General features: G+C 33.6%; 4 protein-coding genes across 7 annotated transcripts in view; 1 reads left to right on the top strand and 3 right to left on the bottom strand.

Moving 5' to 3' along the window:
- LOC130999763 (putative disease resistance protein RGA1) overlaps positions 1–4614 on the bottom strand; it is a 43484-nt gene extending 38870 nt beyond the window's left edge. For all 4 annotated transcript variants that reach the window (XM_057925389.1, XM_057925386.1, XM_057925387.1 and 1 more), the window contains exon 1: positions 543–4614. In XM_057925389.1, the coding sequence (XP_057781372.1) occupies positions 545–4519 (3975 nt within the window). In that variant the 5' untranslated portion in view covers positions 4520–4614 and the 3' untranslated portion in view covers positions 543–544. The remainder of the gene's footprint in view (positions 1–542) is intronic.
- Positions 4615–6056: 1442 nt separating this feature from the next.
- Positions 6057–7999, bottom strand: LOC130999771 (pentatricopeptide repeat-containing protein At1g12620-like). Its single transcript, XM_057925410.1, has one exon. It carries the CDS (start codon positions 7925–7927, stop codon positions 6347–6349), a length of 1581 nt encoding a protein of 526 aa, XP_057781393.1. The 5' UTR covers positions 7928–7999; the 3' UTR covers positions 6057–6346.
- Positions 8000–9456: 1457 nt separating this feature from the next.
- Positions 9457–16745, bottom strand: LOC130999762 (BAG-associated GRAM protein 1). Its single transcript, XM_057925385.1, has 18 exons — positions 16280–16745; positions 15276–15323; positions 15100–15197; positions 14717–14792; positions 13924–14052; positions 13750–13796; positions 13127–13247; positions 12861–12977; positions 12489–12518; positions 11972–12071; positions 11673–11779; positions 11032–11175; positions 10824–10928; positions 10376–10522; positions 10241–10294; positions 10026–10089; positions 9779–9840; positions 9457–9670 (listed from the first exon to the last, which is right to left on the bottom strand). Exons 1-18 carry the CDS (start codon positions 16466–16468, stop codon positions 9557–9559), a joined length of 1752 nt encoding a protein of 583 aa, XP_057781368.1. The 5' UTR covers positions 16469–16745; the 3' UTR covers positions 9457–9556.
- Positions 16746–21735: 4990 nt separating this feature from the next.
- Positions 21736–24299, top strand: LOC130999761 (uncharacterized). The gene is made up of 2 exons (XM_057925384.1): positions 21736–21957; positions 23551–24299. Exons 1-2 carry the CDS (start codon positions 21929–21931, stop codon positions 24110–24112), a joined length of 591 nt encoding a protein of 196 aa, XP_057781367.1. The 5' UTR covers positions 21736–21928; the 3' UTR covers positions 24113–24299.
- Positions 24300–26043: the final 1744 nt, after the last annotated feature.

Raw genomic sequence — 26043 nt, 5'->3', positions numbered from 1 at the left:
TTAAATTGTAAGAATTATGTGTGGGGTAGTGTCCAAAAATATAGTATGCATAAATTTGGGGGACGTTACAAAAAGGAAAGATATGCATAAATATGGGGACGAGGGGAGTAATATTTTTTATAAAAATAAAATTATAATACTATGAATTATTCTTAATATTTATTTAAAAAAATTATTTTTTTATAAAATTATATACCATGATTTCGAATTTTTCAACCTATTATTAACTAATAAAAGTGAAATTAAATGATAAAAAATAATTACATACCCTAATTAGATGGAATGAACCCTAATTAATAATCACAAAATTAAACTAAAGCATTCAAAGTTGAAATTAGAGAAAAAATATATTAAAATATAAATAAAATTGAAAGTGACACATGTGGTGCGCTAAATCTCGATCCCCAAACTAATAGCAATTGAATTAGAAACTCCATAAGATAATAGTAGATTTTGCTAGGCTACTTCAATTTTTTATAATTAGAATTTTTTTAAATAAAATACACATACAATTGTTTCTAGCAAAAGATATTGATACTCACCGTCACGGCTCAATGTATTTGATTCCATCAATTTGGAGGCGCCGCATTGCATCCACAGTCTCCAAACTTAAGTTAGGAACGCCTCGAATAAACAAATATGTGAGACGAGGGAATTTAGGGAGGGATGTGATTGTGAAGCTTCTTCCTTCTGATTCTTCTTCTCCCCACCTATCTGATATTTCTCTCAAATTCGGGCACCAACCTATCGACAAATGAGAGAGAGTCTCGCTGTTACTCAATAACCAATCAGCTGGCAGACATTCCACACCGATCCCATTAATTGACAAATGTTGAAGGCATGACGAGACATGACTTGGAACACTCTTCAATTGCGGGCAATCATGAATTCCCAAAAATGTTAGACGAGGGAATTTAGGGAGGTATGTGATTGTGAAGCTTCTTCCTTCTGATTCTTCTTCTCCCCACCTATCTGATATTTCTCTCAAATTCGGGCAGTTATCTATTTCCAAAGAAGAGAGAGTCTCGCTGTTACTCAATAACCAATCAGCTGGCAGACATTCCACACCGATCTTATAAATCCACAGAAATTCAAGGCATGACGAGACATGACTTGGAACACTCATCAATTGCTCACACTTGTAAATTGTCAAATGTTGGAGGCGAGGAAATAGCTTCACTTCACTTCCATCCGAAATTTCTATTTCTGCCCACTCTGCCAGCTTAGGCATGTATTCTAATCTGAGCTCTTCGAGAGCTGGAAAAACAATGCGTGTGTCCTTGTTCACCATTCCGTAGAATGATGAATTTATACACTTCACATTGATCAACCATCTCAACTCAAGGGACTTGAGATTGGGCAACTGCCCCAAACTTGGAACATTCATCAATCGCTCGCAATTCTTAATTTCCAAATGTTGGAGGCGAGGAAATACCTCCACTTCACTTCCATCCCAAATTTCTATTTCTGCCCACTCTGCCAACATAGGCATGGATCGCAATTCAGGCTTTTCGAGAGCTGGAAAAACAATGCGTGAGTCCTTGTTCACCATTCCGTAGAATAAAGAATTTATACTCTTCAAATTGCTCAATGCTTCCAACCGAAGGGACTTGAGATTGGGCAACTGCCCCAAACTTGGAACATTCATCAATTGCTCGCAACCAATAATTTGCAAATGTTGGAGGCGAGGAAATACCTCCACTTCACTTCCATCCCAAATTTCTATTTCTGCCCACTCTGCCAGCTTAGGCATGTCTTTCAATTCCAACCTCTCGAGAGCTGGAAAAACAATGCGGGTGTCCTTGTTCACCATTCCGTAGAATGATGAATTTATACACTTCAAATTGCTCAATCCAATCAACACAAGGGACTTGAGATTGGGCAACTGCCCCAAACTTGGAACACTCATCAATTGCTCGCACTCATTGATTTCCAAATGTTTGAGGCGAGGAAATAGCTTCACTTCACTTCCATCCGAAATTTCTATTTCTGCCCACTCTGCCAGCATAGGCATGTCTTCCAATGTGAACTTCTCGAGAGCTGGAAAAACAATGCGTGTGTCCTTGTTCACCATTCCGTAGAATGAAGAATTTATATACTTCAAATTACTCAATTCATGCAACTGAAGGGACTTGAGATTTGGCAAGTGCCCCAACATTGGGATCTCTTCAAATTCTCTGCAGCGAATGAGTGATAACGACAATAAATTGTTAAGTACCACCCAAGAGCCTCCGGGCATATGTCGAACTGCCATCTTCCGAGTCCATAATGGAAATCTTTTTCCATTGAATTCATCAATCACTAACTCCCTCAGATGTGAGTGAGGTTGAAGGCCTTCCAATACATCCTCATCATTTCTTTCACCTTCTCTGTCTTCACCCCACATCAAACACAACTTCAATATTTTTGACTTTTTGAATAAATTGGCTTTCCCAGCCTCTTCCTTGTCATGAACCCTTTCGAGTTTCCAAATCCTTACCTCTCCTTTAAGATTATTCAAACTTCCGAGCTCTTCAATTTTGCAGCCATTCTCATCGCCCACTGGAAAGTGCGTTAGCGTTTGGAGAGAAGTTAATCTCCCAATTCCCATAGGCAACTCTACCCTCCAGTCAATATAAAGATGCCTCAAGTTAATCAAGTACTTAATCGTACATGGCAGTTTTCTCAACCATCCTGACTCTACTCTCAACGTCTGCAAGTGAAAGAATTCACCAATCCAATCCGGCAAAACTTCAATACTTGTCTTTGAAATGTCAAAATCTCTCAAATGTATCAACTTCCGAATCGAACTTGGCAGCTTTTTAACTTCAGAGTGAAGCTTTAAAACATGCAAACTTTCCAAGTCTGAGAAGTTGACATCAGAAATATCACCTTTGGATGTTATTAGTAATGTACGCAAAGACTTTGCCATTTCTTTTGGGATACGATTTGATTCGTCGCCACAATAGTTGTCTCCGAGAGTCATGTATCGAACTCGGCTGCTACCACCTGTACTGTTAGAGGAGCTTGAAACAGAACAAGCGAGATCGTGCACAAGATCGTGCATGCCACACTCTTCTACATTTCCGTGACGATCTCTCTTTGACACTTGCAGTAAAGAGTTGTGCAGAAGAACGTTGATAAATTTTTCGCCCACGGACTCCATCTCATCCCTTTCATCAGCTGGAAGAAAACCTTCTGCCATCCAAAACTCAATCAGTTTCCGTTTACTGATTTGGGAGCCTTTAGGAAACATCGCACAGTATGCGAAGCACTTCTTAAGTGATGGCAGAGATAAATTATCAAAGCTCAGTCTCAATATATTTGTGATATTATCACCTCCTTCATCGGCTGAAAGCCATTTCTCCTCGACTGAACGCCATTTTTCCTCGGATTTATTGCGTAGCACTGCCCCAACTATGTTGGCAGCTAATGGCAAACCTTGACACCTTCTTGCTATCTTTCTCCCAATGGCCTCAAATTCTGATGGAACATCTTTTTTTCCGAAGGCTTTTGCTCTTATTATTGACCAACACTCTTCCTTCGATAAGCCTTTCAACTCATGTATATGAAGTGTATTCACAATTGAAGCCACCTCCATATTTCTGGTAGTAACAACGATGGCATTTCCCTTGACACAACTAACTCCCGAAAAAGAATTCATAAAATCTTCCCATTTCAAACCATCTTGGTTCCATACATCATCAAGCACAAGAAGATAAGTTTTATCTTTCAAAGCTTCTTTAAGCTTTGCAAGAATATCTTCCCTGCTCGCAATTTCAACTTGACAAGATGTCAAGTTATTGAGAATTTTCTTGAAAAGAGTTATTGCATCAAAATTTGGGGAAACATGCACCCACAAATATGATCCAAACTGAGTCTCATTCTTCAGACGATTGAACACTTTCCTAGTCAATGTCGTCTTCCCCAATCCCCCCATCCCCACAATTGGAAGGATGGAAACTGCACGTTCATCAGTTTTGATGCCATTCATGAGCATCCCAACTATTTTCGACGCAACATCATCTCTTCCAATGAAAATAGGATCATCAGTGAATGAATCAGTTTCAAAAATAGCAGTATTAACCAAGATGGGCTCATTTTCAAGCTTCGCTATGAGGCCAAGCTCGGTGGCCTCTTTCTTAATAGACTCCAAATTCTCATTGATTTCTTGGATTTTAACAGCCATTTTTCTTGGACGCGCAATAGAACTGAAGGATGATGAGAAGCATGATAGTACCTTCGCCTTCATGGGTTTGGTGGCCTTAATTTTTTTGGAGAGAATATGATAGTTGAGTTCATCCAAAACATTGTCAGCATCGAACGCCTCGTTTTCAAGCTTCTTCAGCCAGCTCTTGACAGCATCACTGGTGATGTCACGCGTCTCGGCATCCTTCAAGAAATTTTTGATCACGTCGAGACTCCCAGCTAGCTTTGCTGCATCTTTGTGGAGACCTCGGATTTGAGAGATCTCTTTCTTGGAAAGGTCGATGAGGTTTTGAACTAGAACTTCAACGGCAGCAGCAGCTCCTCCTTCCATTCTTTGTGCTGATAACTTAGAGAGAGAAAGAAAGAAATTGAGTGAGAAAGAGAAAGAAGACTAAGGAATAGAATTGCATGAGATGAGTGGTGCTGATTACTTTACAGCCTTTCATTCTAGATATGGTTTTCTTTTTCATTTTACACTTTTCAGCCTTTCATTCTAGACGTGGTTTTCTTTTTCATTTTTATACTAGTATATTTCAATCTTTGCCGACACCTTTTTTAATACTTTAGTTAGCTCATTATTGATTTGGTGGGTTGGATTAGTATAAAATATTGTAAATATAATATTATTTACTTAATAGGATTAGGTTTAAATGAAAACCACGTCTTTTCGTGAGAACTGAAAATCATGAATAAATATATAAGATACATGAATAAGATATCATTAGATCGTGAACAATTATAATACACAATATACATGAACAATAAATAATCAAATCTTGTATATATGTTATGTGTTTGTTCATGGTTTTCAGTTCTCACGAAAGATGTAATTTTCACTTTATCATTTACCTTAGTTAATATTTTAACTATGTGGGAAACATAAAAGTGTCCCACAGCTCCCTGTAAAAAAAAAGAGTTGATTCATTTCATTCAAATCCCCTTAATTATTCTAATATTTTTGTATCCACTCAAACCCCACTAATAAATTTATTATGAATATATTTATTTTACAATATAATATGTCCTATTTAAAACCATTACCAAAAAGTTGATGCTTAAGAAAATCTCATATATATAGTCAAATTATGGAATACCATAATCATCAATTATTAACTAAAAAATTGAATTTACAATTATTTACTCTAATTGTTTATAATAAACCCTATTGAATAATTGCAAAATCAAACTATAGTACAGTAAAATAAAATTGAAAACAAAAAACTAAAGAAAAATGAAAATTGTACAGGTAGAATACAAAAAAGTGGGATTGACAAATGACGATCTCAAGTGTATAAGTAGAACACGAAAAAGTTGTTAAGATTTGATCTCTCCTTGAATAATTCGAAATGATAAAATTATTTTATCAAAAAAAAAAAAAAAGAATACTTAGGAGCCGTTCTATTTGGACCCACCAGATTAACATTTTTAACTAATATTATTGCTCGAAAATATGCGGCCTAAAAAGAATCTCATCGTGGTGGATCAATACATAGAAATTTTAATGGGCTTGAATCATCAAGGCCCGTCTCTACTCAGTATCCAGATAAGCCCAACAAGCTAATTGAAGCTTTGAAGAATTGTTCTACAAGTGGAGCCATGCCATCAAACACTTTCCCATTGAATTTTTTTGTGATTAACTTGACCCTTGTTTATTATTTATTATACCCTCTAAAAGTGCAATAAAAAGCTAAAAATATGATAATTTCTATCAAGTATATGCAGGGAATGCGATAAATATAACCTTATTTTGTTAACTACGAAGAGAGTATAATTGTAATATTAAGAAAAATATTATCAAACACCAATATGTTAAGAAGCATAACACCAATTATCGATTAGTAATTAATTTCTGGCTTCAACGTATAGAGGCACAAGAATTTTATTCCTTTTAAAGACAAAATACATATGAATTCTGAATATAAACGATGTGTGCTTTTGGAAAACAAACACAGCATGACATATCCAAACATCACCCAGCAAAATAAAAACCAGCAGTTTCAATACAAGTTTTAGCAAAACTGCATTCCAAAAAATAAAAAGTTTACAGTCTCTTATGCAAAAAGAATGGTATGTTGGCCAGAAAAACACAATAATATTATAACTGCAATGATAATATCTCGCTGTCGATATCACTAACCTCGTGTCAAGAAGAAATGTACTATGACACAATATCCTTGGGAGCAAGGTACATCATCAATTTGAGGAAGAAATCATCTCCACTCTGTTCAATTGGCACCAAAGAGGTTGGAGAATCTGCTGAGAATCCCTTTTTGCGCATTTCTTCCATGAATGATGTTGCCTTGTGAAGCTCATTTTGCTTTAGCAAACTTCGGATGATAATGTTGTATGTCACACGATCAGGTCCACAGCCACGGTTCTTCATCTCTACAAGCAAACGTTCTGCCTCCTCCATAGATCCTTCTTGACAAAGTGAATGAATGATCATACTGTATATCCAAACATTAGGTTGCAAACCTTTAGAAGGAAGTTCCCTCAAAAGCTCTCTTGCAACATCACGTTTGCCATTTTTGCATAATCCATCAATTAGCGAGCCATACGTGACTATGTCAGGAGTAAATCCTTTCACTTTAATCTCGTGGAGTAACGAAAGAGCTTCATCAATCTCCCCATTCCTACAGAGCCCATCCAATAATATATTATAAATATGCAAGTTGGGATGTACTTGTTGAGCTTCCATATCCTCAAAAAGCTTCCAGCCCTCAACAAATCTATCTTTCCTAAATAATGCATGTATCATGGTACTATAAGTATGTGCATTATGCTTCAAACCTTTACTGGGAATTTCCAGGAAAAGAAGCCAAGCTTCATCGAGGCTCCCCACTTTGCAATATCCGTTTATTAAGCTGTTATAGCTGACAATATTGGGTTTAAGGCCCCTCTCTACCATGGAATTAAGTAGTTGGTTTGCTCTCTCGATCTCCCCCCTTAAACAAAACCCATCAATAAGCGAAGAATAAGTGACAACATCGGGAGAAATCTTTTGTTTTCTCATGTTTTCCAACACATTCACGGCCTCTTCCATCTTTCCTACTTTGCAAAATCCGTCAATTAACGCACTATAACTCCAAACATCGACTCTCGACCCACTACTTTCTAATCTAAGAAGCCATTCATGGGCTGCCATGACCTGTCCAACTTTGCACAACCCATCTATAATATGCAGAATCATAACACCATTTGGCTCGCAAAGATTTAAATCCAGAACCTTTTCAAACAATTTCACAGCTTCAGCCTCCTTATCATCCATAAAAAACCCTTTAATGAGAGTGCCGATAGTCACAACATTTGGTTCGTAACCATTCTTAAAAAAGAATCCCATTATAGCAACACTAGAGTTTATATCTTTTAAGATACAACAACAGTTGACGGCAATATTCATTGTGTAAACATCAACAGGGACACTCATCCTAAGCATTTCATCGAACACATGGAGAGCAAAATAATATTGCTCAATCTTTACACTAACACTCATAAGTTTACTATACACGAAAACAGGAGCCTCCAGCCGCATACTCTTCATTTTTTGAAACAATTCAATAGCATCGTCAAGTTTTTTAACACAACTGAAATCGATTCTGGGCTGCTTAGGTTGAAAAGCCTTGGAAGAGAAGAGAGAGAATACAGGAGAGAGAATACCCGAATTATGCGACCATCTATTGAGAAATCCTCTTCCATGAATCAGATTGATTGCAGAAACAGCAGCTCTTCTGCTCATCATCCTTAATCGGCGGCGAGATTTTAATGTGAAGAAAGGGAGAGTGTTGGGCGGCAACTGTGAGATTAGATTTGAAGAAAGGTAAACAAGTGAGCTTTAATGCCTAAAAAAAAGTACATTATTATTAATAAGTTAGATTACTTAATAACAAAATATTAATTTAAATATCAGTATTTGATTTAAAATAGTGTATAATAATATTATTATCAACTTATAAATACGTATTGTATAATAATAATGAAATTTATAGATTGTAAAGATAATAATTTAAGTCAATCTTATTTTGAGCAAATAACACTAAACCATCAATATACCAAAATTAATAGGTGTCATCTAATATAACAATTTTGGGCTCTTAAAAGTTTATATTTAAATAGCCCAAAAATAATTAAAAATTAGAAAAAATACCAATAAAAAAATATAATATAAATAAATAATTCGCACACATAATTAAATAAATCTATAATAATATTTTAAATTCTAATTTTAGGATATATATAACTAATTTTTTATTTACATAAAATTAATACAAATTTTATTTTCATCAATTTCATTAAAAACTACTATAATTGAAAATTATTTAAATTTTAAAATAATTATAATAAAATAATCATGTAAATTTTTTGAATAGAAAATACTGATATCAACTTATTTTTTCACCAACAATCGAAAATGAAATGAAAAAAGAGTATGATGTTCAACATTATAAATAAATGAGGAAAAACATAAATTAATTTTGACACTTTAGCGATAATAACTTATTTAGTACAAATTTATGTTTTACTATAATTTTTACATCGAATACACTGCCAATACTCTTTAACAGTTTTTCCTTAAAATTCGTGCCGTCCCCTACTAGTAAGTTATTTAGGGGACCGAATGAGGTATAATATTACTCCCTCCGTCCGCCAAGATTATGTAAAAATTACTATATTTGGCGTCCGCCAAGATTATGTCACTTTCCTTTTATGGCAATGGTCCCACCATCCTCTTTAATATTTTATCCTTTCTAACACTCTTTATTTACAAAAAACCCACTCAAAATTCAATTTCAACCACACATCTCATAAAGTGGTGGGACCCTTTTTCCACTACATCAAAATCATCACTAATTTTATTAAATCCCGTGCCCAAGCAATTTTACATAATTTTGGCGGACGGAGGGAGTATATTCTATTTAATATAATAAATATGTAGTGGATTGTTTAATTTAAAAACATGGTTAGTTAAATCAAAACTGCCGCATAATTGAGTTGTTCAATAAACTTTGGTAGTGAATGAGAAATTTGGTAGTGCATAACTGAATTACCTAACTGAACCCACAATTTTGGATTCAGTTTAAAATTCCAGTTTTTCAAGTTGGGTTTAGTGTGTGTATCAGTGTATGGGTGGTTTTTGAAGTAGTACATCTGTAATTATTTATTTATTTTAATTTCCAAATTTTAAGTTTAGAAAAGTGTATGTCTAACTTCATAAAAATAAATTGGCAATGCAAGATAGGTGAAAAATTAAATATATTGCAGACCTTAAGGTTAAAAAAAGTGTAGTCATTATTAAACTGCTTTCATAGGATAATTTTACAAATAATGTATATACATATATATAGTTTATAAAGAGATCGACTGTCCCATTTCATCTACTTTCTTGAACAACATTTGGAGGTGATGGTGTAGTTTCTGTCTTGCTAGTCTTCCTCTGGATGTATGAACGCGCCACATCTAGCATCATTTCCACCTCTTTCTTATACTGCGAGTTACGATCGACGAAAACTTCAGAAGTGATCTTACTATAACGTAACCCTATGTCGCGACGGAACAGCACACTATGATAAACGACGGAGAGTCGAAATCATACCTCGTTTATAGCGCCCGATTTGATCTTCGATTGCATCACACACCATTTCTTGAAATGAGCACCTACGAGGGTTTCGCGAGTTTTAAAATTACAGATTTTTTGGAATTTGGCCCGAATTAGAATTCGGGCAACACTTAATCCTCTAGGCCACAATGAATCATTCAACACAGGGAAATAACAAGCAACGGAGCATGAGCTCGATCAACTTAAAATAACATAGCAGAAGATTAAGCAGGTGGGCACTTACCAACTCTAATATTAATGGTGCACGAAGACTCGGAATTAGACTCTAACGACCATCTACAGTGAATCTGATGCAAGAGACATGTGTAAGAAGAATAAGGTCACAATATTGATACACATTGGTAACATTCCCCATCTCTTTCATCATGTGTAAGTACCAAAAATTATCACTGTTTCTTTCCTCTTTCTGGGAAATGCAAAAACAGCAGTAGTGCTTACCTCAAAGTATGACCCGAATGGAACATCATGTGCCTGTTGTACGGTCTCGAACACCTGAGCACAGAATATAATGAATATTAATGCCAACAAAACAAATTACACAATCGGTATATCATTTTGAAGTCAAGTCTGCACCAGTTTCTTCTTATCTGCTGATAAAACAGCATGCTGCCATTCCGTCATTGCTGTATCCGGAGGACACATCGGACTGTTGCACACGGATCGAAATGTAATTTCCCTGACTTGACCATCATACTCATCAGCAGAATGCCACTGACCCATCTGAAGGAAGCATAACAAGAAAGTTTTGTAACATACGAGAATGATACATCATTGTCTAGTTAAATCATATTTTGGAAGTCAGTAGTCTGAAGCTGTAAGCAGAGCTCGAGAGGATAAGCCTAAATCATATTTGTGTCTGCGTGCCAAAGCAGTTCTCAATCATCAACAGTACTGGAATCGAGTGGTTTATTTTAAACGCAATTCCACAGCATGAGTCGTGGTTCAAATTAATTTAAACAAAGCATAAAAAGTGTTATGTGAGAAATGAGAATAAGCAAAGCCTAGGATATGAATTACTTACTATGAGGTTGGAATCCTTCCGGACATTACGATACTCATTTGTATAGGTTGAATCATCATCTAACAAAAGCTTGAAAAATTGCTCCGCTGTGCACGGGAACATGTCCTGCAATTTGATGCGGAGAATGGAAAACATAGAATAAATGTGCATCCTGGATAACAAGACACGGAAGATTTGAAGAAACAAAGAACCGAAAGTGTGAAATTACATTGTAAATTTCCAAAAGCACTTCCTCCTTGATGAATGGCTGTGACTTTTCAGTCTTTGCCACACTCTGCTCAGAAATCTTAGACTGCCTATTGCTGCCTCTGATAGAGCTGCTATGTGCACGCAACGCAGACTGTTCCTTTTCCTGTGTGCACAAAGATCAAATAGATAGGACTACTCAGAATGGAACCGCAAAAAATTGTATGCATAGCATTTGCCAGATAACTCTCAGCTTCTAATAGTAGTTTTCTCTCTTAAGGATATGTTTGGTTTGGGATTGAAAAGGATACTTTTTCAGTTCTTAGGTTGGGAATTTTGGATTCTGGAAGCATATTTTATAAGGACAATGGGTGACAGGTTAAAGCATCGAAAAGGATTCTTGCCGCCATTTTTAACTGAATTTTTCAATGTACATCATAGCATGAGGACCCTACATATTTCTGAAACAAAACAAAACCAGATAGGTATAGTGTTATGTGGAAATCAAGCAATACGGTTCCGATGCATAAAAATTAAAAACTTTTTGATAAATCAGGAAAGACTACTCGAGACCAGAAGCTACTTGTTGACACATTAAAATTTGTCAACCAAAAAGTTCAAATTTAACAACTTTTACTTCGGCAAACACAAGTAGAAATCGACCTTCTTCTCAGCTTCCAGCATGTCATGATAGTTCTTTACTGCACGCTGTAATCCTCTCAGTGCATGATTTCTGTTCCAGAAAGATGCAAATTTGTATCTAACTCTACCTGAAACAAATGTAGATAAAGTGGATCACATGCAGATATCAGCTTCAAGAGAGACATGTATTTATTTTCCCTACGACACGCAATGGAAGATCATAAGTTTTATCAGGGAAGAGTTCTTTGATCTTCTCAAACATTAGACGTGACAAATTATACTAGGTAGTCGGATGATTAGATGGAAAGAATAACACTAACCATCAGGATTTCCTAAAGGAGGCACACCATGCCCCCCAGCACCCATCCGAAGAATTATTGTAATAGCTGGATTTATAAATGCATGTTGGCTCCTCTTTATCTGAGATGGAAAACCAACTAAATGGATTCATTCAGTCATACTATGAGACATAAGGTAAGATGCATTTTTGCTCCCGTGGGAATTGCAGAGTGGCATGTTTAGTAATTGCTATATTTGAAAATTTAGAGGACAAAAGTTGCCACTTCACTAAATGCTGCAGAAGACCAATAAAATTGGAGGCAATTATAGTTCTTTTATTAAAAAATGTAATCAAGTTACTCCTTTTATGCCCCAAAAGGACTAAGTTCGTTACATTTTAAAATTGTATTATACGCAACTATAACTGTTACACCCTATTCTATGGGGCTATAAAAGTGCCACTCAGCAACAGGACTAAAAATGCATATAACCGCCAGAAACTGAACCATCAATGGAAAAAAAAGGAAGAGTCAATAAGGAAGATAAAGGGAATTGTACCTCATCTATGTCTCCAAAAGGTACCATTACCTACATAAACAAACACAACATCAATCAAGCAGCAAGACCTAGAAGATAGATTAACATAAAACTTTACTGTATCAGAATTAAAAGGACAACCATAGTAAGAGAAAAAAAGTCAGTCTTACTTATCTCTGAAAGAATCTCCGGAGGATTTTGAGATAAGCAATCATCTATATGTGATTTTAAACAAACAGATGTCACAAACCAAAAACATAGAACCTAGATCATACTGAGTCATGAATGACGTACGGCCAAAAGAATCAAATTTTTCAGACAAAGTTCCATGGAGATGCCTCACAAATAAACTGTTCAACACACAAATTATATGCATCTAAAGATGAGATCAACCTTCATTTGTTTGGAGAAAACGTTCGAATGGAAGCAAATGTGCCATGCTGATACATACATCCGACCATGATACAAGAATGATCTCTCAAGTGCACAAGAATAGCTATGTTCCACAACCTGATAAAGAGCATTACTGATATCAGCCACTAAATTTACCTAAAGTTGTCCAAAAATATTCAAGCTTTTAAACACTCAACACAAAGAGAGAAGGCATCAATAAGAATATCTTAAATCTAATCATGTCTGTCATATGCAGGGAACAATACCTCATCAGGAAGAAGATTAAAAATTGTTTGCAGTGGCCCAGGTTTTTGATGAACAACTGTAGGTCCTTGTTTATCCAAAGGCCTTCTTCGAGGATTAGTACCAGCATAGCCATTCAAAACCCTAAAAAGAAGTAGATTAAACTATTTCAGGCACCTTATTTAAGGAAATCATTCACAAATAATTTTGTACAGGATCAAGATTAGCATTGCCAAAACTGTAAAATTTGAAGTTAAAACCATTCAGATTCATCTGGAAGCAAGCAATGCAAGTTTTCAGATCAGTAATGAGAAGAAAACAAACAGCCTTAGAAAGAAAAATAGCAATTGGATATTCTGGAGGATAAATTGTTAAGCTAAATTCAACATCAGGTCAAGATATATGACAAAATTCACAGCATGTAATGATAGAAAATAAAGGAAACTTGTATCTGCAATCTTCGACAACATAAAATTAAGTTCCCTCTTGCCCAATCAAGTGACTTTTTGTAAATTTCAGGCAAGAGGAAGCAATTCTATCCCCAGCAAGAAGACAATAATAACCTAGGTATTAACAGCAATGCTAGTAGAATGAAACTACGTGCCAAAATTAGAATGGAGAGGTAGGTATTCTGCAAAAAATCTACCTCGAAGAATTCATCTGGAGTTTGAGTGTTCTGATATGCAGGCAGACCTGAGAAACAAACAAAAGAACAACACCAGCTGCGCATAAGAGAGGAGGGAAAGTTAAAAATATCCCACTAAACTTGCAAAGAAGATGTCCTAAACCACCACAAAGACTGACCATAACAACTTATTACCTGCCCAGATGGACTGTCCAATGTATACCATACAGCACCAGTTTGACCTTCATGTTCGACTCGGATTATTACTGAACCAAGAACTGCACTTTTCCAAATTATATCCCAATCATATATTGTCACATTTATCTGCCAATAGATTATATGAAAGAATCAGTGCCGCACAGAATAACCAAAAAATATAAAACAGGAAAAGCTTACATATTGTGAGAATACAAAACAAGAACTTGTTTCATGTTTCAAGTTGATTAGTAGCTTTAAAGTGTTTGCAGTATTTCAAGGTGAATAAATTCAAAAATGATACATCAATAAGTTTCTTAATTATGTATTGATTACTGAGAGTGCAATGGTAGTGAGATTTGGCATTTGGCTTCAGACTCTTTTCCAACATTGAGTTCCTTATCTAGGGCTTGACATATATAGCTAAGTGCACAGTTCAGAATTCTGCAAGCATCAATTATGATTCAGGACCAGATTATCCAAAATATATCAATGATGAATTACTTAAGCAATTAGATTTGAAAGAGAACAAACAAGTTCCGGCGCAAGTTGATAACTTTATCCAAGAATGACTAAAGATCATAAAGACATACCATGCACCATTAGATTCATCAATGTCTATGCATCATATGATTTGTTAGGCAAATGCGAAATTTTGTGAAAATAAACAAGTTTAATTCAGTCATGCCTTCGAAGTTCTTAAGACAACAAAAGTTTGACAGAATCCAGGAAGGCGAAAGTTGCATAAGTAAGCTTGACTTATATAATCCAAGTTGCTTCAAGAATCAAATACCTCAACAGGAAGCTCGTCAACAGAAAAATTGAACTCCTCCCCCCACATGGGATTCCTTGAGCCAGGAACCATAGAACTGAGAAGATCACGAACTTAATCTTATAAATTCTTATCTTAGATTAACAATTCTCATAAACTATAAGTAACTTAAGAAGAAGCTAACACTTGTATTATCTACATCATTCATGATCGCTATGCAAGCAGGGAACTCAGAAATTATGAGCGAGGAAGTTGTAGACCATTTACTAGAATAAAAAAAATGAAGCATGCTAAAGTACACTGTTACAATATTGTCAATATGCCAGAGCTCATAGTTTGTCAAATTTTGTCTTGCATATATATAGGATGTTAGAGGTTCCAATTGAGATTAATTATGAAATCACCTGAAACGCTTTTCTGACCCACAAGTGATAATTGCATAGGGATCTGATGTGCCATTCAAATTTGCCCCAATAAGATTCTTTGCGGCTAACAGCTCTACCTGAAAAGGAGGGACTTGCTATCATCCTTTAAATAGCATCTACAATTGAATGCTTAGTTAGACTACAATTGAATGTACCTTAATTAAGTATGCTGAATTAGTTTGAGAATCTCCTTTAAATAGCATCTACAAAAGAAGTGCAGAACTGCATGTCAAGCAATTAGAAAATTACTTCAAGAATACATAATATATGAAGTAAACGAAAATAGAACACAACAACCACCAATATGAATGAGAGACTCCAAAGTGTCAAATTTTGATATCAATATAACTGAAACAAGACTCAAATGTTTTTTTTTTTTTTTTTTCGAGGGGAACAAGACTCAAATTTTGGGGGTCCAATATACAAACAATGCCATTTTCCTAATATACACCAGAAACAGTATTGAAGTCCAAACATACAAACAACATTATTTTTCTAATTATGAACACCATATCACAAAAGTGATTCAATTGCAAGATAAATAAATAACAAAGCAAAAACAAAGATTACCGAATTTCATATATACCAGAAGTATAGCTACTGAATTATATCAAACCAAGGAAATTAGTAAATGAAAAAAATGTACCTAATTGATTCAACATTAAATTACAAATATAAAGACCCCAAAATAGGTCGCCATCAAACTATCAAAGCACCAACTTCCAATAATAAGTAACGTACAACAATGGCTTCGGCTATGACCAATCACATTCAAAAGTAGAAGCATATTACTACGAGAGAGTATAAAAACCACAACTTTCAATCAACGCAGGCACTATGACTACGACAGCAATTCGATGAATTCATAATAATAGGGGGGGGGGGGGGGGAAACACAAAATTGCAACTAAACTAGCAAAAAGAAGGAGCACAATTTCCAGGAATTCAGCAGTTTAATAACCGAATTGGCCTTTCACGTCCCCAACAACCATTTGCGCGCCATTAATTCCTAATTAAAACGTTTTCGCAAGCGGAAGAAAACGCACCAAAATCAATTGATCGCAATACACAATACCACAAATTCGTCAACCCAACTCCCCAAAAAACCGAAAATCACACTGAAAATTAATCCAATTCGGCAGAATAATTGCAGAAATGACCTTATCCTTTTCTTCAATCATATCCGCGCCGCTTTCCTCGAATGCCCGATCATCACCACCGCCCCCGCCTGCGGAGAAGAACCAGTATGCCACCACGACGAACGCCGCCGCCGCCACCGTCACTTGCACCTCCCACCACGACGGCACCAGGAGCTCCATCGCGGTCTCCACCACCATCGTCGCCCCCATAGATTCCTCCCCTTTTCGAACTGCACGAACCGCACCGGACGCCCACCGACGGCGTGAAAAACAGAAGGACCGGCTATACACAGGGATTCAGGAGCCTCGGATGCCGAAATCAACACGCAGTTACACGCTCAGTGTGTGCGCTTTGCGTGCATGATATATAGAGAGAGAGAGAGTTTGTGTACGTAGAGAGAGAGAGAGAGAGAAAGAAACAGTCAACGAAGGGAGGGAGAAAACGAGGCAGGGAAAGTATACAAAAATATAAAATGCTGAATCTGTTGGGAAATTTAATCTATTGGATAATTAAATAAATATAAAAAATTATCGGCTGCGTGAAATGACGAAAATGGGTTTGGGGTAATATCGGAATGATAAAAAATCTATTCTAAAAATATTGTTTTTTGCCACTAATATCGAAAATTACAAATATATCATCACCATTTCTTCGATTCTATGAAGTATAGATTTTCAGTTTTTTACCAATTAAATTCCAAATTACAAGAATTTAAAAAAATGTATCATTGTTTAAATTTTCTGATATCGAAAAATTGAGTAGGATCTCACAAATTTGATTTAATTTGACACAAAAATACATACGTAAAAATAAATTTGATTTAAGCACGCCTGAAAAGACTCTCGTTTCTGGAGTATAATTTGCAAAGCCAAGTCCATCCTCATTGACTCCATGTTTGCCGCTCGAGTGATGGCAAGGAGAGAAGACGCAAATGAGTTTCTTTCCAACGATATTTTATCTTCTGATAGAGATAATCTTCTTGTACGTATGAGCCATGTGTATCGGACGACAAATAGAGCTGCTCATAGTCTAGCTTAATTCACTCGTTCCTGTTCTAATTCGGTCGCTTGGACCTCTGATTTTCCTAGATGGCTTAGGGACATTGTTCTTGATGATATTGCCTGAATAAATATTTTTCTTTACTCTAAAAAAAATGAATGGTTATTAATGTCAGTATAAGTTTAAACTATTCTATTAAGGCTCAGAATTTTTCTAAAAAATGAAAAATAGATCTAACAACGTCAGCAACCATTCTTACTCAGCTTTTGAATACCAGAAAAATTATTCGATCACTAATTAAGTATTTTTTTTATTAAAATTCATAATAAACTCAAAATATAATTTGAGATATATTTGAGTATTTAACCAATTAAAAATGCGTCATATTACGTGCTTAGATAATTCCAAAATTGACTATAGACGTTTGGACTTGTCAAATAAAGAAAGACGAGCGTAATGGAAACGGCAATATTAAAAAATGAATATAAATTGGAATGAAAATAATATTTTAGTTTCTTTTCTGAAAAATAAAATAGTATAGTCTCTAGCTTTGGACAGGGCCGGCCCTGACATTCCGGGGGCCCTAGGCGAAAACGAAAAAAGGGGCCCTTATTAAAATGAAAATTTGAGATTTTTTTTATATATTTTTTTTCTTATTTTATAAACAAACATTATTAAATAAAGAGATTTAAAGGCCGCTCCATAAGGGACTTGAACCCAAGACCTTTGACTTTAGATATTTACCATTTAACGCTTGACCAACACATGCACACTAAAATTTGAGATTTTTGTCATCGAATAGAGATAGCATGTGATTGTCTCTCATGATTGTGTGACTACATAACTTTATTATTAATTATTAAGTACAATAAACTAAATAACAATAATGAAATAATTTTGATCTTTTAGCTTTTGAAAAGCAAAATCATCAATAACATTTTTAAGATCAAGTTTACCAGCCCTAAATAATGTGTTTTCAATATCTCATTTTCAATGCACAAAATTGTTAGCACATTTAATATATCTTTCTTCAGACATAGTAATCGGCAAATGTGAATTTATCAATTTTAATTTACAAAAAATATTTCTATTCACACTACAATAACTGGTATACTTAACAATATCCTACATGCATTTGAAACATTAAATTAACAATATGATGTTTTGACAAACTCAAAAACTTCTACAATTAACTTTATTTTCTTATGATAAGTATAACACATTTGTATCACTTATAATTTTAAAATAAATTTTTAATATCAATATCAAATAATATTTATTTAATAAATTTAAAATTAATAAATAATACTAACTTATAATTTTTTTTAAGTAAAATACTACTAATAGAACTAATTTTAAATTTGGGGGCCCCTCAAATTTGGGGGCCCTAGGCCTTTGCCCCATTTGAATTGAAGAAGGGCCGGCCCTGGCTTTGGAATAAGAAGGAATTCCAAGTCAACAAGGGGAAATTATCGAAACGATATTTATATATATGTATTGATCAAGTGATAAAGTGAGTAATATTTATAGTTAAATGACTCGTATTCGAATTCATCATATTTTTTCCTCAATTTTTCCTATTCATTTGAGTAAATCATATAACTAGCTAGAGCCTTAATTAGTAATGAGTAACTAGATAGTAGATAGTAATAGTTAGTGGGTAGATCTATGAAAGTGAGCTAGTAAATTATAAGGAAAGACTATGGTTAATTAAAATTAGAAGTTAATTATGTTTTAATTGTGATTTTAATCCGTATATAGGGTTTAGCAATTCACGGCTAGAGTCTAGTAATTCATATACAATTAGAATTTATTAATTATTTTGTACTTATGTAATGAATTTTATTAATTTAAAATTTATTTTAATAGTTTTAACTAAGTTAGTTAATTAAAACAATTAAAGAATAAAAAGGAAATTGTTTTGAAACGAAATTAAAACGTAAAAAACAAATTACAGTGCAAGTCAAAATAATGAATTAATTAAAGTGTATGGGCCAAATGGACTAGATCTGAGACGGCCCAAATATACTATTGCAGGCCCAAATATCACCCAAAATAATGTATGGGCCTTGCAATTTTGGGTGATATTTGGGGTTTCACTTTTTTCCCCTTAAGCAAAAGGCATTAATTTGTCAAGTCTTAAACTTTAATTACTTATATATTTGGCATCATTTCATTCTCAAAACATTTGTTTTTCCTTTTCGATATTTCAAGCTTACAACATGTGAAACATATTATTTTAATTGAATAAATATATATACTAACAATTATTAGTGTTAGTGATTATTATTATTATTATTATTATTATTATTATATACGACTTCGACGATTCGTGTTATTTTTCGGGTTGGCTGATATTTTTATAAAAGTTATTAAGGATCAAATTAGAATGATAAATTTACTCATAAGAAAAAAGAAAAAAAAAGTATTATAGTATCCTACATTTAGAATGTTTATAACATAAATAATTGTGCTTTTGTGATTGTGTAATTGTGCACCTTATAATATTTGAATTTCAGACTATGAAAGTCCAATTACTTTGTAGATTTAGTGCAAGCGAATAATGACTTTTACTTAAATTGAGATTTTTATACCCCAATCTTGTATGTATTAAGTTATATATCAACACATAAATGTCCCCCAATTAATTACAATATATTGTCTTTTCCATCAAATTATATGCTTTTTGTACCAAATATTATTTTGAAAAATAATAAGTAATGGTAACCCTTCAAAACAGGAGGTTTGCCATGTAATAATCATTTCATTTAGGTTTTTTGTAGTGCTTTTGGGATCATTTCTTGTACACCACTAATAAACTACAATCATTATGCCTTCCATTAGCATTAAATACTATGCAATCTAGAAATCAATTAACCGAGTGTATATATATGGTCATGTCTTTACAATATGGGCACTTATTTCGATTTGTTTGTTTCAATTTTTGTGGTTTCATAGGGTGCAATAAATATAATGGTCGATATTCAATTGCTTAGGGATAATATATCTTGGTTAGATATAAACGTCTCACATGTTTATTTTATTTTATTTTATTTTTAATTAGAATTATAAAAGTATCTAATTACAATCAAATAAGTCACCTGCACTCAGACGGGGCCTCTACACAGACGTGATTGTCCCAACCCAAAATCTCTCACAAAAAAAAGTCTTTGGATGCCTAAATTTTATCACTTTAGTTAAGAGTCATTGGTGTTTCACATGTTTATTTGTCTCCACTTTCTTGCATCTTAATTTTCCCGAAAATCTTAATATAAAAGTCTTATTTGATTACCTTATCCCATATTTGATTACAAATATTTACTCATAATGTGTAAAACCTTATTTATTTTCAATATTTATTTATTTTCATGTAATAATGAAACGAACGAAATTAATTGTGAGAGAAGCAACCACTTCTTATAAGAGTTCTACAAAATTTGCTATAATCAATTTGCTTCAAGAGATGGGGATCATATATCTCAACTGCAGCATGAAATAAAAAGATTAATTTAAACATAATTAATTGAACTATCGACTTAAAAATAATAAGGCAGCAGATCCCAAGGATCGAAGGGGAAAAAAGAAAAGTAAAATAAAAATTTAATTATAAATATTTTTCTTTCCAACTCGTTTCGATCATTTAGTAGCAGCCTTTTATGACACACATGTATTAAGTGTACCAACCTTCTTTACATGCTCATAATCATGACATTATAAGATGTTTATAATCATTACAAGAATGTTAATACTTTTTAATTTTTAATTTTGATATTTTGAGTTTTGAAGGGTCAATCACGTGAATCTTCTCTAAAGTTGATACCCATTTCGTCGTCACTTTTTTTAGATAATATTTATACTACAAGAAAATTTTAATAACTCGAGAATTTACCCTATTTATTTATTGAAGAATAACTTTATATCATCCTAATTTTATAAATATTATACGAGGGAGGGAATGGAGTGATAATCTCGTAATTAAAGGATCGAATATTGTTATGATAGTTTCGATTAATACATCATACAAAACTCATAAATTAATTTAGTGATAATTTTAACTCGTCATTGATTCGTAGCATCGGAAAGCCCAAATTGACAGCTTAGGTTTCATGCGCGACATTTTTACTCATATATATTAATTAATGAAGTAGAAACGAGACATTCCACGTCATCAAGATAATGTCATTTTATGCGTCTTTTTTATTTTTTATTCTTCTAAAAAACACATAAAAATAATATTTTGATGACGGGAAATGTCTGAATTTTCTACGTTATTAAATTTATACATGTGGATATATATGTCACATGGATGTTTTTATTATGAAAATCACTAATGGGCCAAATTAAATGTAAGATGTATAAATTGATATTTAGTTGGTAAATTAGAGTAGAAAAGCATAATTTTTATACTTTAGCTTTGAAATTTGAATATCTTGGTGTTGTTGATTCAATCAGTTGGAAATTGGAATCATTTTCTGCCAAAGCAAAAGCAGAGCAACTAGCTAGTAAAGTAAGCTTATAAAAAATACAAAAGATAGTCCATTGCCAACCAATCTTTCAGTCATAAAGGTTTGATTATTCACTCTCCCTCTCCATTCTCTCCCTCTCTCTCTCTCTCTTCAACAAATGACCATCTCAAGTCTCTCTCACACTCACTACTATCTCCTTTGTTCATGCAAGATCTCAAGAACTCACACACAAGGTACCTCTCTCTCTCTATCTCTCATGGAGTGGTTTTTGTGAAAATTTGAATTAGTGCTAATTTATTTTATCTAAGATAATTTTCAATTTTATTAAAAATTTGTGCAAAATAATCACGTAAAAAATCTCACATCAGTTGATCGAAATCACCTGAAAAATATATTGCCGAAGAAAATTTAGAAAATATAGCTCCCACGAAAGATTTTTTCTTGCATCCCCCTTTGACTACTTATGTGTGCATGTGGCGGCGCTAATTTAGTTTTAAAGTTTAATTAGTGGCATAATTTGTGCTTACATGTTTTTGTGAGACGGAGGGAGTATATCATAGTGTTGATCGTGTTAAAATGAGATTATTCAAAACCTTGATTTTCTTTTTCGTTTGGTTACCATCATTTGATTTTATTTATTGAGGATCACTTGGCTTCTGGACCTTTGTTATTTTATTAGTTGTAATTCTTCGAGGAATTTTCAATTTTTCATCATTTGTAAAATGTTCCATTCAAGAAAAAAATTGTTCAGACTGCTGAAGTCTAGATTTTGTCATAGCTCGAATGATATTAATTTAGTTTACATGTCATATTTATTTGAATCGATTTTGATGATGATATAATATACATGACTGAATTGATGCACTACTGCCACAAATAATGAAAATAATTAAATACGAAGTGTGACAAATTCAAGGCCCTTTAGAAATTTGAAATTTTGGATCCACAAGGAAAGAAATTCACAAATAGGCCTTTGAAAAAAAAATACAATGGTCCTAGAGAATGGGCCTTCGGTACAAATTAAGCATTAATTTATAAACTTTAGTTACCAAAAATTATTTAAGATTCTTATAGCATTGTCCTACTCTTATGGAGACATTTTCTATTACATTTTCATGTGGCATATTTCTTCCATCCCACTTCACTTGATATAATTTTTTTAATATCATTATTAATTAAAAAAATAAGATTATAATATAAATATGTATGAGTCCATATTTATTATAATAAAAATTTATTACAAAAAAGGACATGCAAAATCAAATGAGACAACCACAAAAAAAACAAACAATGTCAAATGAAATGGATAGGAGGAAATATTACATCACACCTAGATCCAAACATAACTAATTATCTACAAATTACAAATATACTACTAATATGGGCCCACTTGACATAATATCTTAATTAATTAGTGAGAGGGTCCATTGAATAATATCACAAGCGCTAAACTTTGTTACGTGGTATGAAATAAAGTGTGATATCTCTGATTAGGATGTCTATTAATTTATTAAATATTGATATCAAGTTTGGTAAGATATATAAAAAAGAGTGTTACGCTATCACACATCCCAAGTGTGATACAGAATTAAAAAATATAAATAACAAATAACGAGCCATTAATTTTTTGAAACAAGCAATATATTAGAGTGTTATAATAGGTATCAACCTCACTCTTATCATACATAGCAAACGAACCTAAGGGTGTTATGGCGTTTATATTTAGTATCTTTTTCAAAATTTTATTTATTTTATTATAATGCCCTATTTTGTCAAAAAAAATTCGATTTTAGCTCATAATATATTTTTGGGTGATCGCCATGTAGGAAGCCATGGTACCAACGAGCAATAGAGATGGCCACATTATGGAAACCCTTTCCAAAACCTCCCAAAAATCCCACAAAAGATCACGATTTTTTTTGGAAATCAATCTCAAAAACAAACGACATCACCACAACAACCTCAACAAATGCTACAAAGAGGCTAAGGAAATGCAAATCCCTAAGGGTGGCAACCTCCTTCACCCGAGTGTGCCTATGCGCCCCAATCTCTTCCTACACCGAGGTTTTCCAAGCCGACGTCCCGCCCCGGCGGAGCTACAGCTACCCGAGGTCCAAGCCGTCGGGCCTCGCGGCTGCGTCTCCGCCGGAGATGATCCGGAGCGGCCCTAGCGCGAGGATGAGCATCGAGGGGAGGAAGATCTTCCGCGGGAAGTCTTTAAACGACGACGTTTTGATGAGGAGGTTTGTGGTGGAGGAAGAGGAGGCGATGATGAAGGTGAGGAAGAGAAATGAGATGGAGATTATTAGGAGGAGAAGTTGTATGAAGAGGAAGAAGATTGGGCCTAGTCCTTTGAGTAGGATGGTGTTGGCTGAGGAGGACTATTGATTAGGTCTAATTTTTTTTTTCTTTTTTTTTTTCAATTTCTTGTCACAAGAATTTATGTTATATTTTTATATTTTTCGACGTGTTTCGTTATTATACACTAATGCATAATCAAGGATTGACTTGTTGTATTGTACCAAATAACATCATGAATGAATACAAATGCAATACGTGTATTGGTGAAGTGAAACATAAGAGGTACAACGGAAAAACAGACTATGTTTTTTTATGGTTTCTTTTAATCATTTTAACTTTGTAAACCTCGAATTGTAATTCATAAATTCACCTCAATATTAATAATATGGTAATATCATTGCATGCTAGACAATATATATAAGGATATTTGTCGTAAAATACACGAACTTTCAATAAATTCTTATTTTTCTCATGATCTTTTAAATTTGAAAAAAAAAACACCATCTTTCATTTTTTTTTCTTTTCTGATGTTTCCCTCAAGTATGAAATATCCCAAATAGAAGTTGAGTTGGATCCGTGAATTTTCAACGTGGCATAATCGCCGATGAACTAAACTAGCGATGTTTTCAATTGTATGAAACGACGTCGTTTTCTGATGATATAACATATGAGAATCTTCAAATACAAAATTAGGGCTCCCGAAATCCAGCAACAAATTTGCTCATCCTCAAAGCATCTGAGCATCTTCCTCGAATTCCCTAAGTGTGAGAGAGAAGAATATTTAGGGTTTTTGACTTAGATCTGTTGATACCTAAGTGTGAGAGATTTTCAATTCGTAGATACGTCAACTTTAAATATTGTGTCACCTCAATTCATAGAGAGTGTTTTTCACCTAGGTTATTTTCTATGTTGGCATCATTATGCCACATCAGCTTTAGTTTCATCGGAAAGAGTCGTCGTGGAAAAAAAATAAAAAATATCGAAAGGTGATGTAATTATTTTCACGTTTTAAAGATCATGAGAAAAACCATAATTTGTTGAAAGTTCGTGTAATTTACGGTAAATATCCCTATAATAATAATAATAAGTAAAATAAGTATGGAATATATAATTATTTTATACTGAGACAAAAAGAAGCATAAATATTAGGTGATGTACTAAAAGAATTAGGTGAGTAACAACATTAATAGACATACAAGCATTGGAGTGACCACAATATTAGATATATATTATTAGAAGTCTACTTTAGCTTATACGCCACCCTATGTTGAAAAAACAAATATAATTTCATCAAACTATCAATGTCAGCTTGATAATAATTTTTTATAGGAATGGTAGCTATATCATTGAACTAAACTATCAATATATGCCATGTATTTTGATTCCACATTCTTTTCTGAGTAAATTTTATACGTATATGTATGTGCAACATTTTGATTGTCGTGTAAGATATCATTGTAAATTCTTAATTAAAGTGAATTAAATGTAGACATGTTCCTACCCGTGATGAATTCTTGCTAAGTTTAGTATGAGTGGCTCGTGTGAGACCGTCTCACTCTGACATATTAATAATTGAGCGATGTTAAACGGTCATATTGTGATCATCTATAAATTAATTAAATAGGTTTTTTAAATTTTATTTAACTTATTTTATAAAACAAAAATAAGAATTAGTTATTTTATCGTATTGTCTATATTAATTGTAGTTATTTTTTTTTTGTAAATTTGTATTTTCAATTAAAAAATGCAAAAAAAATTAAAAAATAAATACAACACAGACAATACAGTAAAATAATTAAATCCTAATTAAATTAAATAAATTAATTATATTGTAAAACTAATTTATATGGCTGCATAGATTTATTTGCTAGAAATTATATATAGCAACAAAGTTATAAATAAGCCTCATCGATGATGATGAAAAATGACCCATAAATTTTGTCAAATAAAATAACATATATAGTCTCTTGCATAGTTGCATATACTGGTAGCCCATGTTACAATCTAAAGCAATCAGT

Source organism: Salvia miltiorrhiza, chromosome 8 (assembly GCF_028751815.1).
Source record: "Salvia miltiorrhiza cultivar Shanhuang (shh) chromosome 8, IMPLAD_Smil_shh, whole genome shotgun sequence".
Taxonomy (NCBI): domain Eukaryota; kingdom Viridiplantae; phylum Streptophyta; class Magnoliopsida; order Lamiales; family Lamiaceae; genus Salvia; species Salvia miltiorrhiza.
This window is presented reverse-complemented; position numbering and strand designations above follow the sequence as displayed.

Excerpts from the sequence above, each read along its gene's own strand:
- LOC130999761 (XM_057925384.1), top strand. The coding sequence starts at position 21,929 with ATGCAAGATCTCAAGAACTCACACACAAG. Across the intron at positions 21,958-23,550 it reads CTCAAGAACTCACACACAAG|GAAGCCATGGTACCAACGAG; the intron begins GTACCTCTCTCT and ends ATCGCCATGTAG.
- LOC130999762 (XM_057925385.1), bottom strand. The coding sequence starts at position 16,468 with ATGGGGGCGACGATGGTGGTGGAGACCGCGATGGAGCTCCTGGTGCCG. Across the intron at positions 10,090-10,240 it reads CATTCGGGTCATACTTTGAG|ATTCACTGTAGATGGTCGTT; the intron begins GTAAGCACTACT and ends CTCTTGCATCAG. Across the intron at positions 9,841-10,025 it reads CACCATTAATATTAGAGTTG|GTGCTCATTTCAAGAAATGG; the intron begins GTAAGTGCCCAC and ends AAACCCTCGTAG.
- LOC130999771 (XM_057925410.1), bottom strand. The coding sequence starts at position 7,927 with ATGATGAGCAGAAGAGCTGCTGTTTCTGCAATCAATCTGATTCATGGA.